General features: G+C 49.6%; 1 protein-coding gene across 3 annotated transcripts in view; it reads right to left on the bottom strand.

Moving 5' to 3' along the window:
• Positions 1 to 14,277, bottom strand: part of Actn1 (actinin alpha 1) — a 94,341-nt gene that overhangs the window by 42,133 nt on the left and 37,931 nt on the right. For all 3 annotated transcript variants that reach the window (XM_052185566.1, XM_052185564.1, XM_052185565.1), the window contains exon 2: positions 122 to 236. In XM_052185566.1, coding sequence (XP_052041526.1) covers positions 122 to 236 — 115 coding nt within the window. The remainder of the gene's footprint in view (positions 1 to 121; positions 237 to 14,277) is intronic.

Here is a 14,277-nt window from a genome sequence, read left to right as displayed (position 1 = left end):
ATAAGTAGCTTGCTTACATGTATGCAAATGTACCGTGTGTGTGCCTGGTGCCCATGGAGGCCAGTGTGAACATGGACAGAACCCAGAGGTGCCACCCCGTCCTGGGGCAGGGCCGGCTCACCTGAGATGACCTCCAGGAGCAGCATGAGCTTCAGGCCATCTCGGAAGTCCTCTTCGATGTTCTCGATCTGTGTCCCTGCTTTGCGCAGGTGGGAGTTGCACCAGGCCGTGAACGTCTGATACAGAGGGAAGAGAAGCAGATGGTCAGTGTCCTCACGAGCCACGTAGTCTCTGTGGCGCTGGCCACAGGCCCCAGTGGCTTCCAGGGTCCTCGCCCCACACTCTCTTAACAGTTGTTCTATGAAAGGCCCTTCAACAGGCCTGGGCTATCCTCACCGTAAAAGCCACATGAAGGGACAGGAGAGGATGGCCACCCACTCAGCAGAATCCATAGAAACTCTCAGTGTGGTTGTTCCATACAGTCACATTAACTTTATCCCCTGCCCTTAGTATACATGTCTGTTCCAGCATCCTGCCAGGTCCAGGTGTTTACTCAAAATCTGCATCTAGGACAGCTCTAGGACAGCTCCAGGGCAGCTCCAGGGCAACTCCGCATGGGTGTTCCCATCTCCCCATGCAGATGCTCCAACCGGGCCTGCACTTTCCCAGCTGCAGATATTCTCACAGATCCTGAATAGCAGTGAAGCAGCCAGTTCTCCAGGACTTGGCCAGCATTCTACTTTTCTTAGAGCCCCAAAGACATTGTCGCCCCCCCCCCCCGCCCCCAGTCATCAGGAAGTAGTTTGAAGAACACAACACCACTCCTGCCCCACCATCACCCCCTCCTAGCTCCTCATTTTTAATTAGACAAGAATGGAGGCATGTTAGCTTACAGGAACTTCCGCTAGGCTAGGCTCCTCCCAGAGACCTGGCAATGGCTTATGACATCACCTGCTGTCATTACCTGCCGCCGCCAGGCATGGGGGAGGCATAAAAGGACTGCTCACCACCCCAGCTCTAGTTTTCTTTTTCTGTTCCCAGCCAGTCTTTCTTTCTTCTCTCTCTCTCTCTCTCTCTCTCTCTCTCTCTCTCTCTCTCTCTCTCTCTCTCCTTCTCCCTCTCCCTCTTTCTCCCCTCTCTCTCCCTCCCTCCCTGTCTCCCATTCTCCGCCCTCATGGCTTTGCTGCTATCAGTCTACCCCTACCCCTTCTCTTCCTCTCCTTCCTCAAACAAAACTTCCCTTATATTAGGATTTCTTAGGAGGGCATCTTGGCGTGGGCTCGCCAGGTGCCCCCCACTGCCCCCGAGGTACATTTCAGAATATTACAAGGAACGTGTAGATCTTCAGAGTAAGTACAATTCCTCTGTTTCTACACAATCTCTCCCACCTGCCCAACTTTGGCCCAGAGCCACCACACAGCACGTTCACTGGGGCCAGGGATGGGAGTGTCTTATTCCATGACCAACATCTCCTATCTCCCAGCACCTTGTTCTTAAGCCTCTTCCAGGCCCGTCCTCCAACCTGTAGTCCCTTCAACCCTCAGCCAAAGGCTTCCCAAGGCTTCCAGGGAAACTGGCCAGTGCCAGTAACTGGAAGACAAACTGGAGCTGCCGGGCTGAGGGCTCCGAGTTCTCCCGGTGTATTAACCTGGTCTTGAAGAGGGGGGTGGAGCTGAGGGAGGAAGAGGCTGTGTGGTAAGAAGACACTGGCTTGTGAAAGAGGCCAAGGGCTGTGGAAAGCTGCTAGCCCCAGTTCCTGGGGAAGCTGCAGGGGCCAGAACAACACCTGTGTTTGTTCAGGTCTCCAGGACAAAGCTCTGGGGCTTAGAAGCCTTTCAAGGAAGAGTCAATAAAATCCCTAGTCCCCAGAGGCCCAAGGCTTAGTGCCCTGAGCCCCTCCAAAGTATTACAGTACCCTACAAGCAGTAGCCATAAAGCCCAGTAATACAATGTTAACAACACACTCTTCTCCAAACCAGATCTGAATCCACTGTTCTCTGAACTCCAGTTCTCTTGGCAGTAAAATGGGATTGCAAGGCACTTTTAAGTCCACAGGATCTAAAAACCAGTTTACAAAGTGCCTGCCATGTATGTAGTGAGGGTGCCATTACCAATAAGAAGAAAAAAGATACCCACCCACGCATCAAAAAAACAAAAACAAACAAAACAACAACAATAACAACAACAACAAAAACCATGATAGGGCCAGGGAAGGCTGGTTCCACTCTGGGCTTCTCTCTCTCTCTCTCTCTCTCTCTCTCTCTCTCTCTCTCTCTCTCTCTCTCTGCCTCCAGCCACCGAGCTATCCAAGGCCCCACCTTTCCAGGTGCTGCTGAGGACCTTTGGGACTGGTGCTAATGCGTGCTTAAAGAACAGATAAAGCAGAGGGGCAGTAAAGTCTTGACAGCAATCCTGTGCATCACAGCAGAGACGCTGTGTACCGCCCTGTACCGCGTGACTATGTTCTCTCCAAGTTGCACAGTTCCAAAGAAAGACCCTCTCCTTAGCAGTGTCCCCAGGATTGAGCAAGGAGGAAAAGCTAGCAGCCAAAGGGATACCCACTGCAGAAACTCCTGGCCCCACACAACACCCAGTAGGGTGGGCAGTGCTACAGAGGCCTAACAGGGCCAACCTCATTTAAATAAAGGGGCAAAGACCCACATGCCTGCCTGCATCCCAGGGCCTTCCTTTATCTAAGGTTCCCTCACCCCAAAAGTCTTCACTTTCCTCTAGGATCCTGTTCACCTCACAGTCTAATAAGGAGACAGGGAGAGGGAGAAAACGGTCGGCCCCTTCATAGGATCCACTTTGTTCTAGAAATGTGTTCAGAGGAGAAGTGTGCCATGCACAGTGTCTCAGGAGCCATGCTTAGGCAAGGACCACAGTGAGACTCCCAGAGCTGTGACAGTGGCTTTGCTGGACCCCTCTACTCCTGCACCTCTCCCCACCATGCACACATATACACACATATATGCACGTGTTCATGTGTGTCCAGCCGCCAGCCTCTGCAGATCTTGGACAAGGAGAGAAAACTGGGAGGAACCTGGGTCCCCTCACCCCTCCCTGACCTTGGTACCTAACGGTGGCGTGAAGGTAAGAATGCATCCACATAGCTGGGTATCTGAGGGACACAAAGGGGAGAAGTGCGTGGCTTGGCCACTGAGACACATCTTGTCCCAGCTCCTAGGGCCCAGGTCTCAGTTTCTCGGCTTCTACCACGTTTTTTTTTCAGTTACCATGGCAACCTGTCTCCTTTAATATACCTTAAGAATGCCCCTGGTTTTTGAGAATGTGCCCTTCCTGTCTCCTGGCTCAACGGTGTCTAAAATCATACAGCCTTCTCCATAGGCCTCAGTTTTCAGAACTATACAATGGGGACAACAATTAACTACCAGACATGCCTGAGGCAAGGCTTAAATGAAATGATATTAACCAAGTAGTAGTATTTGTGTATATTAATAATGGCCCCAAAATATTAATATGTCTGAAATACAGTGGGCCCTGAAGTGGCCCCTGCTGTTATCATGACAACCTCCATTGTAGTTTCTATTAAGATTTCCAAATAGTCACACCCAGCAGGGACTGAGTTTTTAATGTCAGTGCCAGCCATAGCCTTAACCTTAGTGGAAGCAGGGAAGCGAACACAGGAAGGCCTCAGTGCACAGAGCAGGAACTGCAGGACCACACAGGTGAGGTGGCAACGGGGGTGCCCACAAAGACCCCGCCTCTATCACTGGGGTGAGCGGCTTGTCACAGCTCCTGCTCAGGCAGCCAGCAGCCAGATGAGAGAAACAACCCAGACCCTGTGGACTGTTAACAGGAGGTCTGATGAGAGCCCTCTTAAAACCCAGGGAGGAGGGCGTGGAGGGACACACCTTTAGCCCCAGTACTTCAAGGAAGAGGCAAGTGACTCTCCATGAGTTCAAGGCCAGCCTGATCTACATACTAGGACAGCTAGGGCTACACAGTGAGATCCTATCTCAAAACAAAAACATGAAGGGGTACCTGAGTTGTGGGGTAGGGATAGGGCTATTCTGTAGCTTCTAGCAATCACTATTGCCATGCTACTGGGAGAAAGCTACTGTCTTTCCAGTGCATACTATAAGCATACTCCATCTATGATGGCATTAGGCTTGAAGAGATGTTGAGTTCAACATCCTCATTTTGTAACTCCTCAGTCACAGGATTAGAGAGGGTTAAGTGTCTTTCCTCGGGCCATGGACATCAACTCTAACTTCCTCACAACTTCCGCTCCCGAGATGACATGGGTGTGTGGCTCAGGTATGGGCGGGCTCCTGGAAGCGATGCAGAAGCAAGGCTGAAACAAAGTGGTCGCACCAGTGAGCCAAATTTCATGAAATTCCACTGAAAACCAGTCGCTGGAAAATGAAAGCTGCAAGGGTTCTTTCTGGAAACCCCCGCCAGCGTCAGCAGCACTGGCAAGAGAGAGCCGGCCTCTCTGGGTAGCAAGGCAGTGAGAGTAAGGAAGGAGGCTAGTGGGTGACTGTCAAGAGATGGGAGACCACCAGAAGGGAAGTAGACCGGAAAGAGATGGGCAGGAGTAACAGGACTCAGGAACTGCGTCTCTAACCAACAGGAGACAAGACCTGTCTGAGGAGGTCATCTCAACTTCCACAGTCAAAGACGCTTGCCTGATTCGGCCCCAGGCTCGACAGGCAGCTGGTGAGAGACAGGGACTCTCTGCAGCTGAACCCAAATGACCCCGTGCAGGTGATGTCACTTCTGCAACTCTTCATGACCATATCCGGAAGAGCACTGTGACACAGATCCTCGGCAGCTGCTTTCATGAAGATAAAGGACAGAGAGCTTTGGAAAAGATCGGAGTTCAGTGGACAGAGGGACCCAGAGCTGGACATGTTTGTATGTCAGTGGAGGACACCAAGTGAATGTGCTGAAGGGGTTCACACAGTCCCCCTGGGGGAGCAGGGCAGCTGAGTAAGGAAGTCCCTTTATGATGATAATTCTACAAAAGCCCAGGCAGCCCCTAAAAGTGTTGGTAAGACCAGGTGACCACACCAAGCCACACCAAGGGTCACATGCTTCAGTGAGTAAGCAGGGTATCTTGACTCTGACACTTCAGGGTCTAAGGTCAGAAGATTCTGCAGCTGGAGGAGTAGTGTGGTCTTAGACATCAGATGCTTAACACCCATCATGGACCCTACCACTGGAGGTTAGTAACAGTCTATCCAAAACTGAGACAACTCCAAAAGCCACCCTGTGGAGAATGTGGTCTAACACAGGCAAACATACATGCCACAGCTGACATGAAAGCAATTGTGCTTACTAAGCACGCGTGTGCTTACTATGGGATGGACCCTCTTCTGAGTGTTTTACTCATTTAACTCACTGGATCTTCCGCAGTGATGCTTCAACAAGAAAAGAAAAAGGGGGTGGGGGGGTTGCAGAAACCTGGACTTCTATGTGGAACTGCTGAATCTTTAAATACTGCTACAACTGAAAATATAATGCATGCCACAAGGACCCAGTCTGCCTCCAAAAAAAGAGTCAGCAGCCAAGTCTAAATTAAGTCTCACTGGGAATCTCTGCTCCCACAGTGGGAAAGCATGGAACCTCTAAGTCTGCTAACATGTTATATACAAACACAACATGTGGTGCATTTGATAAGCACCGAGCGTTATATACACTCCTGAAGAACACTGGTGACATCAGCCATTTCAGAATCTGGTAGCAAGATCTGGGGGTATTTTTATCAAAAGTAGAGGAGGGGACATCCTGTAAGGAAGCAAGAAGACTCCTCAGCTGGAACTGATCAACAGCCTATGTGTTTCACAAAGGACATTAGATGGCTACACACATTCCTCCTTGCCCTGTGAATTAAACAACAAATCGGCTCATTGTGCTGATTAGCTGGTCAGCCTGACCCAAGGTGTGATCATCTAGCAAGAGAGAAGCTCAACTGAGGATCTGCCACCGTCTGGGTATCCTGTAGGCAAATCTATGGGGGCCTTTTCTAAAGTATTGATTGATGGGGTGGAAAGGCAGCTCACTCACTGGTAGCTGACCACGAGCCTTAGAAAGCCAATGAGAAGCCATCTTCTGTGGCTCCTGCTTCTGCACTGCCTTGAGAACCTTCCCTGCTTTCCCTCACTGATGAACTGTGATCCGGACATGGGAGCAAAATAAATCCTTTCTTCCCTAAGTTCCTCACGGTCCTGGTGCTTATCACAGCAAGAGAAAGTAATTATATTTGCAAAATGAGTTCCTGCTAATTCCTGTTGTTGGAGGGTGTGTGAGGCAATGCTGCTCCCCGGTACCCCCCAGCTCGCCTCCCCCATACAACTGTGTACCGGCTGATGATTGGTTACAACTCTAGAGGAAATCAGCTTGCCAATGTGAACTAGAACACGCCTGAACTATACACCCCAATTCGGAGACTCTATCCTGGGTATAAAATGCCAAATAAAGAAAAGGCATAGGGACTGGAGAGATGGCTCAGGGGTTAGGAGCACTGGCTGCTTGCTATTCCCGAGGTCCTGAGTTCAATTCCCAGCAATCACATGATGGCTCACAATCATCTGTAATGGGATCTGATGCCCTCTTCTGGTGTGTCTGAAGACAGCTACAGTGTACTCATATAAATGAAATAAATAAATCTTTTTTTTGGGGGGGGGGGGATTTGGTTTTTTTCAAGACAGGGTTTCTCTGTATAGCCCTGGCTGTCCTGGAACTCACTCTGTAGACCAGGCTGGCCTCGAACTCAGAAATTCGCCTGCCTCTGCCTCCCAGAGTGCTGGGATTACAGGTGTGCACCACCACCACCTGGCTAAATAAATCTTTAAAAACAAAGAAAAGAAAAAAAAGAAAAGAAAAGGCATTAAGCAAAAACTTGTTCCCTAGCCTAACTGAAGTGAATGGAGAAAACCAGAAAGACCCCAAATTGTATTAATAAGGCAATTTGTACAACTGTGTGCAGGTAAGTAAGATTAACTTATCTGTGTTAAGTGAATCACCATGTGTCCACTTAGTAGACGATTAATATGATAGGTTCTAAAACAATGTGAGTATAGGAAAATGTGTATGTGTTATTAACAAAGAAGTCTGAAACACAAGATTGTATGCACTACTGCTTATAAACACAGGTTTAGAGCTGTGTGCAATCACACAGACATGACAAATGACTAAGACCAAATGCAAACACACTTGTGCTCCAGGAATTGAAGTTCCCAGGATCCTTAGCTGCTCTCCTGGCCCGACTGTCTATAAATACAGCTGGCTGGTTATACTCTCCGCCTTCTCCCACAGCAAGGGACATTTATTCCCCTGTCCACAATCCAAGCTGTCCATGCTCAAGTGACCTGACCAGAGAGGCTCTGGTTGACACCAGTACAGAGTAAACAATGCCCTGCAGCCAAATGAGACAGGCTAAGCAGGAACAGGACAGCAGCAGCCTACCACAGGCCTAGGCTTCACCTGTGGGCCACACCTCTCCTGGACACAGCTTTGTCTCTTGGAACCAAGGGACTTCAGGGAAGTTATTGTTCAAAAGACTGGAGACAGTCAGGAAGCCTGGGCCTGCCCTGGTTCAGCTAGGCACGTGACCGCAGATAAGGTAACCTCTCTTAGCTCTGAAATCCCATCAGCTATCTGGTGCTTGGACAACACAGCTAAACAGAACTCTTGGTAACAATCTTTTGTTTCTCTGTAGTTTCTTCCCAATAAATTCCACAGGGACGGATGGTTTATCCTCAAGGGACTCAAAACATGACCGGTGTTTTGGTCTCAAGACTGCAGCTCCTGACCCTCCCAACCCAGCAGATAACTGTAACTAGTGTACTGGACAGGCTAAGGCTTGGTGTCAAGGGAACATGGTGTGGCATACCTGCAATCCTATCACTCACGATGCTGGGGAAGGAGAATCAGTTTGAGGTTAGCTTAGAAGATATAGTGAGACCCTCTCTCAAAAGCAATGAAAAACAAAACCAACCAAACCAAAGCTTGAAGCTGGACTCTCCCTGGAGGACACGGGGAACTTGGGAACCACGCAGGCTCTAGGGTGGAGTTAGAGAGGTTTGGAACTGGAAAGGGAGAGCTGTTTGCTTTCCAAAGAATATCCTTTTGTTTTCTTTTGAATGTTACACCACATGCTGTCATTATCTATTTAAAAACCCATCCAAATGTAAAGAGAGTCTGTCAGAAGTGTAAATTTCAACATTATTGTAAGGCTTCTGGGAAGAGACAGAATAGACCTCCTGTTTCTCTGGGATTGTTAGGTGGAAGAGAGTATCTATGATATTACTGTATTAGTGATGGCTTCCATAAAAAAGTGGGGAAACTCTCCGACATTTAAACAAATGAAGGCTGGATAGGTGATTTATGCTTATAACCCCAGGACTAGAGAGCTAGAGGCTGGAGGATCAGTTCAAGGTCCTCCCAGCTTACACAGTAAGTCTAAGATGGCCTGGACCATATGTGATCCTGCCTTATAAATACATGGATACATACACACACAGAGAGAATATGACAGCCATGCAGTGGGTGCATGCCTTTAAACCCAGCACACAGGAGTCAGAGGCAGGCGGATATCTGTGAGTTCAAGGCCAGCCTGACCAAGGGTGCCAGGACAGCCAGGGTTACACAGAGAAACCCTGACTCAAAATAAAACAAAAAGCCAAAGTATGAGAGAGACAGAGGGCTCTGAAAACATTCCCTGTTAAAATCCTTTAAGAAAAGGCATAACTAGACACAGGCACAGCAGACAATCCGGCATCTGGAACATATTTCCCCCACAGCTAAGTCTATAATGGTTAACTGTGGGGAGAATCAAAGGATAGCCCCTTAGCCACATGGTCCCAGAACCCCCAAAGGAGAAGCCTCTTGAGGGTGGCCTGGGACTTCCTATACAAACTGACTCCCCTCCTGGGATCTTCCTGCCCAGGAGCAGAGCGTACTGGACAGAGCCAGACCCCAGCTGTGGCCAGAGTTCCTGGTGTGCTTGGGTTTAAGTTCCCTGCTCCATCTGCCAGCTGACACGGGAGGGCCACTCCCCAGGGCTACCCTAGAGTCCCTCAGAGTCCACACACATGTGGCCAGTTTGGCCAGGGCATGTGTTCTAAGTAGTTTATCTAAGCAGAGACCTATCCAGAAGAGATCTCAAATGCCCAGTGTGCTGGTAATGTCAACAGGAGTGTCTGGTTATCTTATTAAGGGCGGTCAGCCAGCAAGCGTCATCAGCTGGTTCACCTGCAAATACAAGGCAGAGTTCCACAGAACATCTCCACCCAGATCTGTTTATTTTCCACCCACCTGGGAGCTGCTGTGAAGGAGCCCTCAACCAGTGGTTGTTCTCTTCTGCCCTCTAGGTCACCCCATCCACCCCTGCCCCCACATCCCTGTATGAATGCTGGGGTCAAGGAAACCCAGGGTACAGATAGCCAAACAGGCTAAGCTTTGGGACCCAACCTAACCTCTTACTAGCCTTGACTCCATGGGCAAGGTCCTCATCCTGAGATTCTCACAGGTAAAATGGGACTAACAAGACCCATAGTCAGTGTTCTGCCAACAGCAGACTGATGGTTAAAAAGGCCAACCCAGCTGGTCCAAGTGACCGGGCCTCAATTGCCTGACCGGACAAAGAGAATAAACAATGTCATTACTTCAAGGGCTTTGAAGATTAAGACAATGCATGCTAACCAGCTGGCAAAATGCCCTGGTCACAGCGGGAACCCAACAAATGTCTCTTGTCACTTCCTCTCCCCTTTCTATTTAATCAGAGTTAATCAGTGACAGGGAACCAAGTATTGGCAATCAAGAGGCCCTGTTTTCTCCCATTGATGAGGAGACACACATCAGCTTCTAGCAGAAGGGGAGCTGTGTTTTCCGGTTTGTGTCTGTCTAGAGCCCATTTCAGTAGACACAGAGACTGGGACCAACAGGGTCACCCAGGTCAAAGGGGCTGCTGGATCCCTGCTTGGAAAGGGCCCACCATGAGGTCCTGGCATGGTCTTCCTTGCCCTGTGAGACTGAACCTGCACACCTGGGAGAAGTCATGTCACTGGGACACATAATCCCAGTGAGGATGCACAGTCTGTCCGCTTAGCTCCTAGCTAAGAGAGTCAACTGCACCTACCAATCTGCCAGTGTCATATCCCCTCCACTGCCCTGCTCCTAAAGACAGAAGAGTTCACAGCAAATGACCAGCAACTGCGAGCTCTGCCCATCACCAGCTTTAGAGTTGAAGACATGCTTGGTCTCTCTTGAGTCTTGGTTCCAGCATGAGAAAAAGAAGAGCAAAAATAACCTCATTCCATAGTTCACTGTTGTGAGCTATGGCAGAGCTCAGCCCAAAGCTCATTCCATAGTGTGCAAGTGTGTGTGTGTGTGTGTGTTCGTTCCACTTCTTCCACACAGACAGAAAGTACAGTAGTAAAGCTAGGCAAAGGGCCTATCTAGCACTCGGGGAGCCTGAGGCAGGAGAATTAAGAGGTGGAGGCCAACCTCTGTGCTACAAAGCAAGACCCTGTCTTAAAAATAAATAAATATGGCTGGGTATGGTAGCATATACTGGGTAGGAAGAGGCAGGCAGATTTCTGTGAGCTTGAGGCCAGCCTGGTCTACTTAGTGTGTTCTAGGCTAGCCAGAGATACGTAATGAGACCCTGGTTCCAAAACTAAACAGCGGTTGCTTAGAGCTGGTGGTAATAGCCGAGGAGTATGAAATGTATTTTTACACATGTTCTCAAATTGGTTGTGTTCACCTATAAAGGAGTGAAAAGGCATTGTTATAAAATTATACTCCCATAAAACTCTCTTTTTCTTAAAATGCAACAAGTAAAATATTCTAGAATCCCACTAAATCCTTTATGCTAATATTAGCCTTTTTTATTTTTGTCTCTGTCTACTTGGCCCATTGGAAGAATCCAGTCTCAAAGGCAGGCTCTGGATCCTTCACTGCTAATGACATAGGGACTGAGCTCACCCACTGCTAACCTGGAGCCTTCAAGCAAGCTAGGATGAGGATTCGAAGGCTGGAGGAGCAAGTCTTCTCTAAGCAGAGTGGCATCCCACTCCGGGAGGCCAGTCGGGGATGGCTGGTGTCCCTGACTCACATCTAGAGTGCTTCTGGCCCTCGCTGATCTGACAGCACACAGACCTCAGCAAGCCAGGACCCACAGGACTAGCCTGTGCATTCCTTCCCCATAGAAGGAAAAGCCACCTAAAAGTGAGCTCATTTGGTTTTGCCTGGCACAGATCCTAAGACCTACAGGTCACCCAGTCTCACAGAGAACTCCCACAGATGACAAGCCTGCTAATCTTCCACATGGGATTCTGTGGTCTGGCAAGCTCCAGCCCCGAACGCACCTCTTCCCTAGCGTGGTAACACAGCAATTGACGCCGTAATGGTTGCACCTGTGCGTGAGAGGGTCGAGCCTACCCCTTCTGCGATGATGGAAAAACACTTGATTTCTGACGAGGGCCCAGAAAACAAGATCAGGTTAGCAGCCATCTCTTCCTGGGTCATCTCTGTGGAATGCGCTGTGCAGACCAGAGAAATGGAGCTGGACTGGATTCCAAGGCCCTCTGTGGAATCTGTTCTCCAGGGGTCAAACCACAAATTATAATTTGTTTGGTTTGGTTTTGAGACATAGTCTCTCTCACGTAACCCAGACTGGCCTAACGCTCACTATGTTAAGAGGCTGACCTTGAACTCCTGATTCTCTTACAGACAAGGAACAGATCAGTTTATGCGATGCATTTTTTTACCAACTTACCACATCCTCAGCACAAATTACAAATTCCAAGGACAAAGTACTGCTTAGATGAAGAAACTGTCCAGGTCTCCCTCTGTCACTCTGGCCCTTCTCTGAGTTGTCCCGCAGTCCATACCCAGGCTCATCTGGATACTTTGACTCAGTGTCCAGAAACTCCACCCTCCAAGCAATGACCGGAGACAGCTGGGATCTTGTCCTGCCAACAGCTTTCGGGGATTTGGGAGGGGCTCCTGGAGGGCTCCACAGAGATGCATCTCTGTCTGTAACAGATACCAAGCAGCACCCTGAAAAGCAGCCTGGGCTCACACAGGCTAACCCAATGTTGGAAAGGGAGAAAGAAGGATGGGAAAACAGAGGGACGGAGGAAGTGTCTCAGGGGAGAGGGCCTCTGATTTGAACTCACAGAAGAACCACTAGTTAGAATAAGTACGGATGTATTCCACCGCCAGAGCTCCTGCTTCCAATGCTCTGGGAAGGTGGAGACATCCTATTTCTCCAGACGCCACTGGTCTGTGGACCCACCCCACCATCTAAGGACCTCAGGTTTGGTGGTTAAGAGATGAGTCTGGGCACAAGAGACCTGATATGCTCCTGGCCTGCCGCTTTACTGACCTTGGGGTTTAAGTTGATTCCTGACCTTTCTGAGCCCCAGTTTCCAGGATACCTTTTGCGAGGAGCTTGTCCTTGCAAAAAGCCTAGAACACCACCATCAGTCAAAGAAGTCTAACGTACAAGAAGGGAAACGGTACTGGTGAGGACCCTGCTAAATGAGACTGTGGAAATTGTCTTGGAACCCTGAAACTATACTAAATGGTTCTGCGAACCCTGGAGAGCACCTGGAGGATGCTGGGTGACCAGGGGGCTCTACAGTACTTGTAGAGTGTGGTCTGCATCCCATGAGGGAGTTAATGTGTACCCACCCTATAACCCAGCAACCCCCATCCAGAACACTCCCCCATGGCTGGATACTGGATGGCACCGTTGGCAAGTAAAGAGTGGAGGGGGGTCCCAGAGGGTCTGCTGTGGGAAGACTTTAGGGGAAATGTGACAGTCAGTTATCTTGCATGGACCCTCGATGACAGTGGGCCACGATTGAAGAACCTAATTACCTCAATTCCCTTAACTGGAGGTCATATTTTTTCCTTCAGCACACACAGTACAGATCAGCACCTTGAAAACCAGTTCAGAGCAGGGTGGCAGTGGTGGCGGCAGCAGTGCACACCTTTGATCAGGGCACTCAGGAGGCAGAGGAAGGCGGATCTCTGAGTTTAAGGGCAGTCTGGTCTACATATAGATGGAGCTCCAGGACAGTCTGGGCTACACATCTTGAAAAACAAAAAACAAAAAAAAAAAAAGCAAACAAGCAAAAAAGTAGTCCAGAGAGGCTTTGGGATATAGCTCCATGTTAAGACATTGGCAAGTGCGTACACGTTCCCTGAACTACATACATGCATGCACATGCACGCACACAAAGCAGCACAGAAACGCTAAACCCCTCCAGTAAGGAGAAGTAGCCATGGTCTAATTGATGGGGCCTGTAACCATCACTGTGATCCCAGCTTGTCTGGGAGAACCATCAGCTGCCAGGGGTATCAGGAGCCCAGCTTAACAGATTCGCTGCCCTGGCAATTAGTCAACCCTTCAGTATGACCAGCTTGACACCAGCCAGGGACAGGGCAGACAGATCTGCAGCAGGCGGCTAAGGTACAGATACACTTCTGTGGAACTGAAGATCTGGCAGACCCTTTCTGACTGTGCTGGGATGCTCAGAGACCGCTGGCCAGAGCAGAGTCAGGGGCTTCAGCGGTGGGTCAGTATGGTCACTGCCCTCCGCTGAGATCAAAGAGCCCGCCACTCATTCCCCTAGGAGGGTTCCTGGGCTGCAGGGGCAGTCCCAGGCCAACTATCATCACTCCAGTCTGCTCCAAAGGTTGAGAGGAACACGAGAGATGGACCCTGAGGGCTAAGAGAACAGCTTCAAGCCCCAAGAGAGCAGAAGCAATCAATCAGGTTCTGAAGCTAATCAGTGACTTTGGCTATTAGAACCACCCAGGGAGCGGCTCACTCAGTCTGCACACCCAACTCACTAAGGCATGCGTCACTCCAGCTGATCTGCTCTACAACCCTCCATTAAAGGAAGAGAGATGGAGTGAGCGGCAACTCCGACAGCACAGCCCAACTGAGACCTTTACTGTGGTTCATGGGACGGCTCAGTCTCTTGTAGGAAAGCCATCCAGCCATAAAGACACAGTCTGACCACATAGCCCTGCCTGCCAACCTTAGGAACTCTAGATCGGGTTCTAGATCTAGATTCATACAGCCATGTGAAAACCTTTTTAGTTGTCCCCAGTCTGGGACTGAAGAGGGCAGCTAAAGGGCAGCCCAGGACACAGACCGAAGAATCACCTCCAATACTCAGATCCAGCCAGAACAGAAGAGGGGCACTGGCCCTGTGACTCCCTGGGGATGCAGAGCAGCTCGGGTCGGGCGGGGTTCTCTTCTAAGGCTCAGTTTTGGGAAGGTAGAAA

The sequence above is a fragment of the Apodemus sylvaticus genome, chromosome 6 (genome assembly GCF_947179515.1).
Source record: "Apodemus sylvaticus chromosome 6, mApoSyl1.1, whole genome shotgun sequence".
In the NCBI taxonomy this organism is placed as follows: Eukaryota; Metazoa; Chordata; class Mammalia; order Rodentia; family Muridae; genus Apodemus; species Apodemus sylvaticus.
This window is presented reverse-complemented; position numbering and strand designations above follow the sequence as displayed.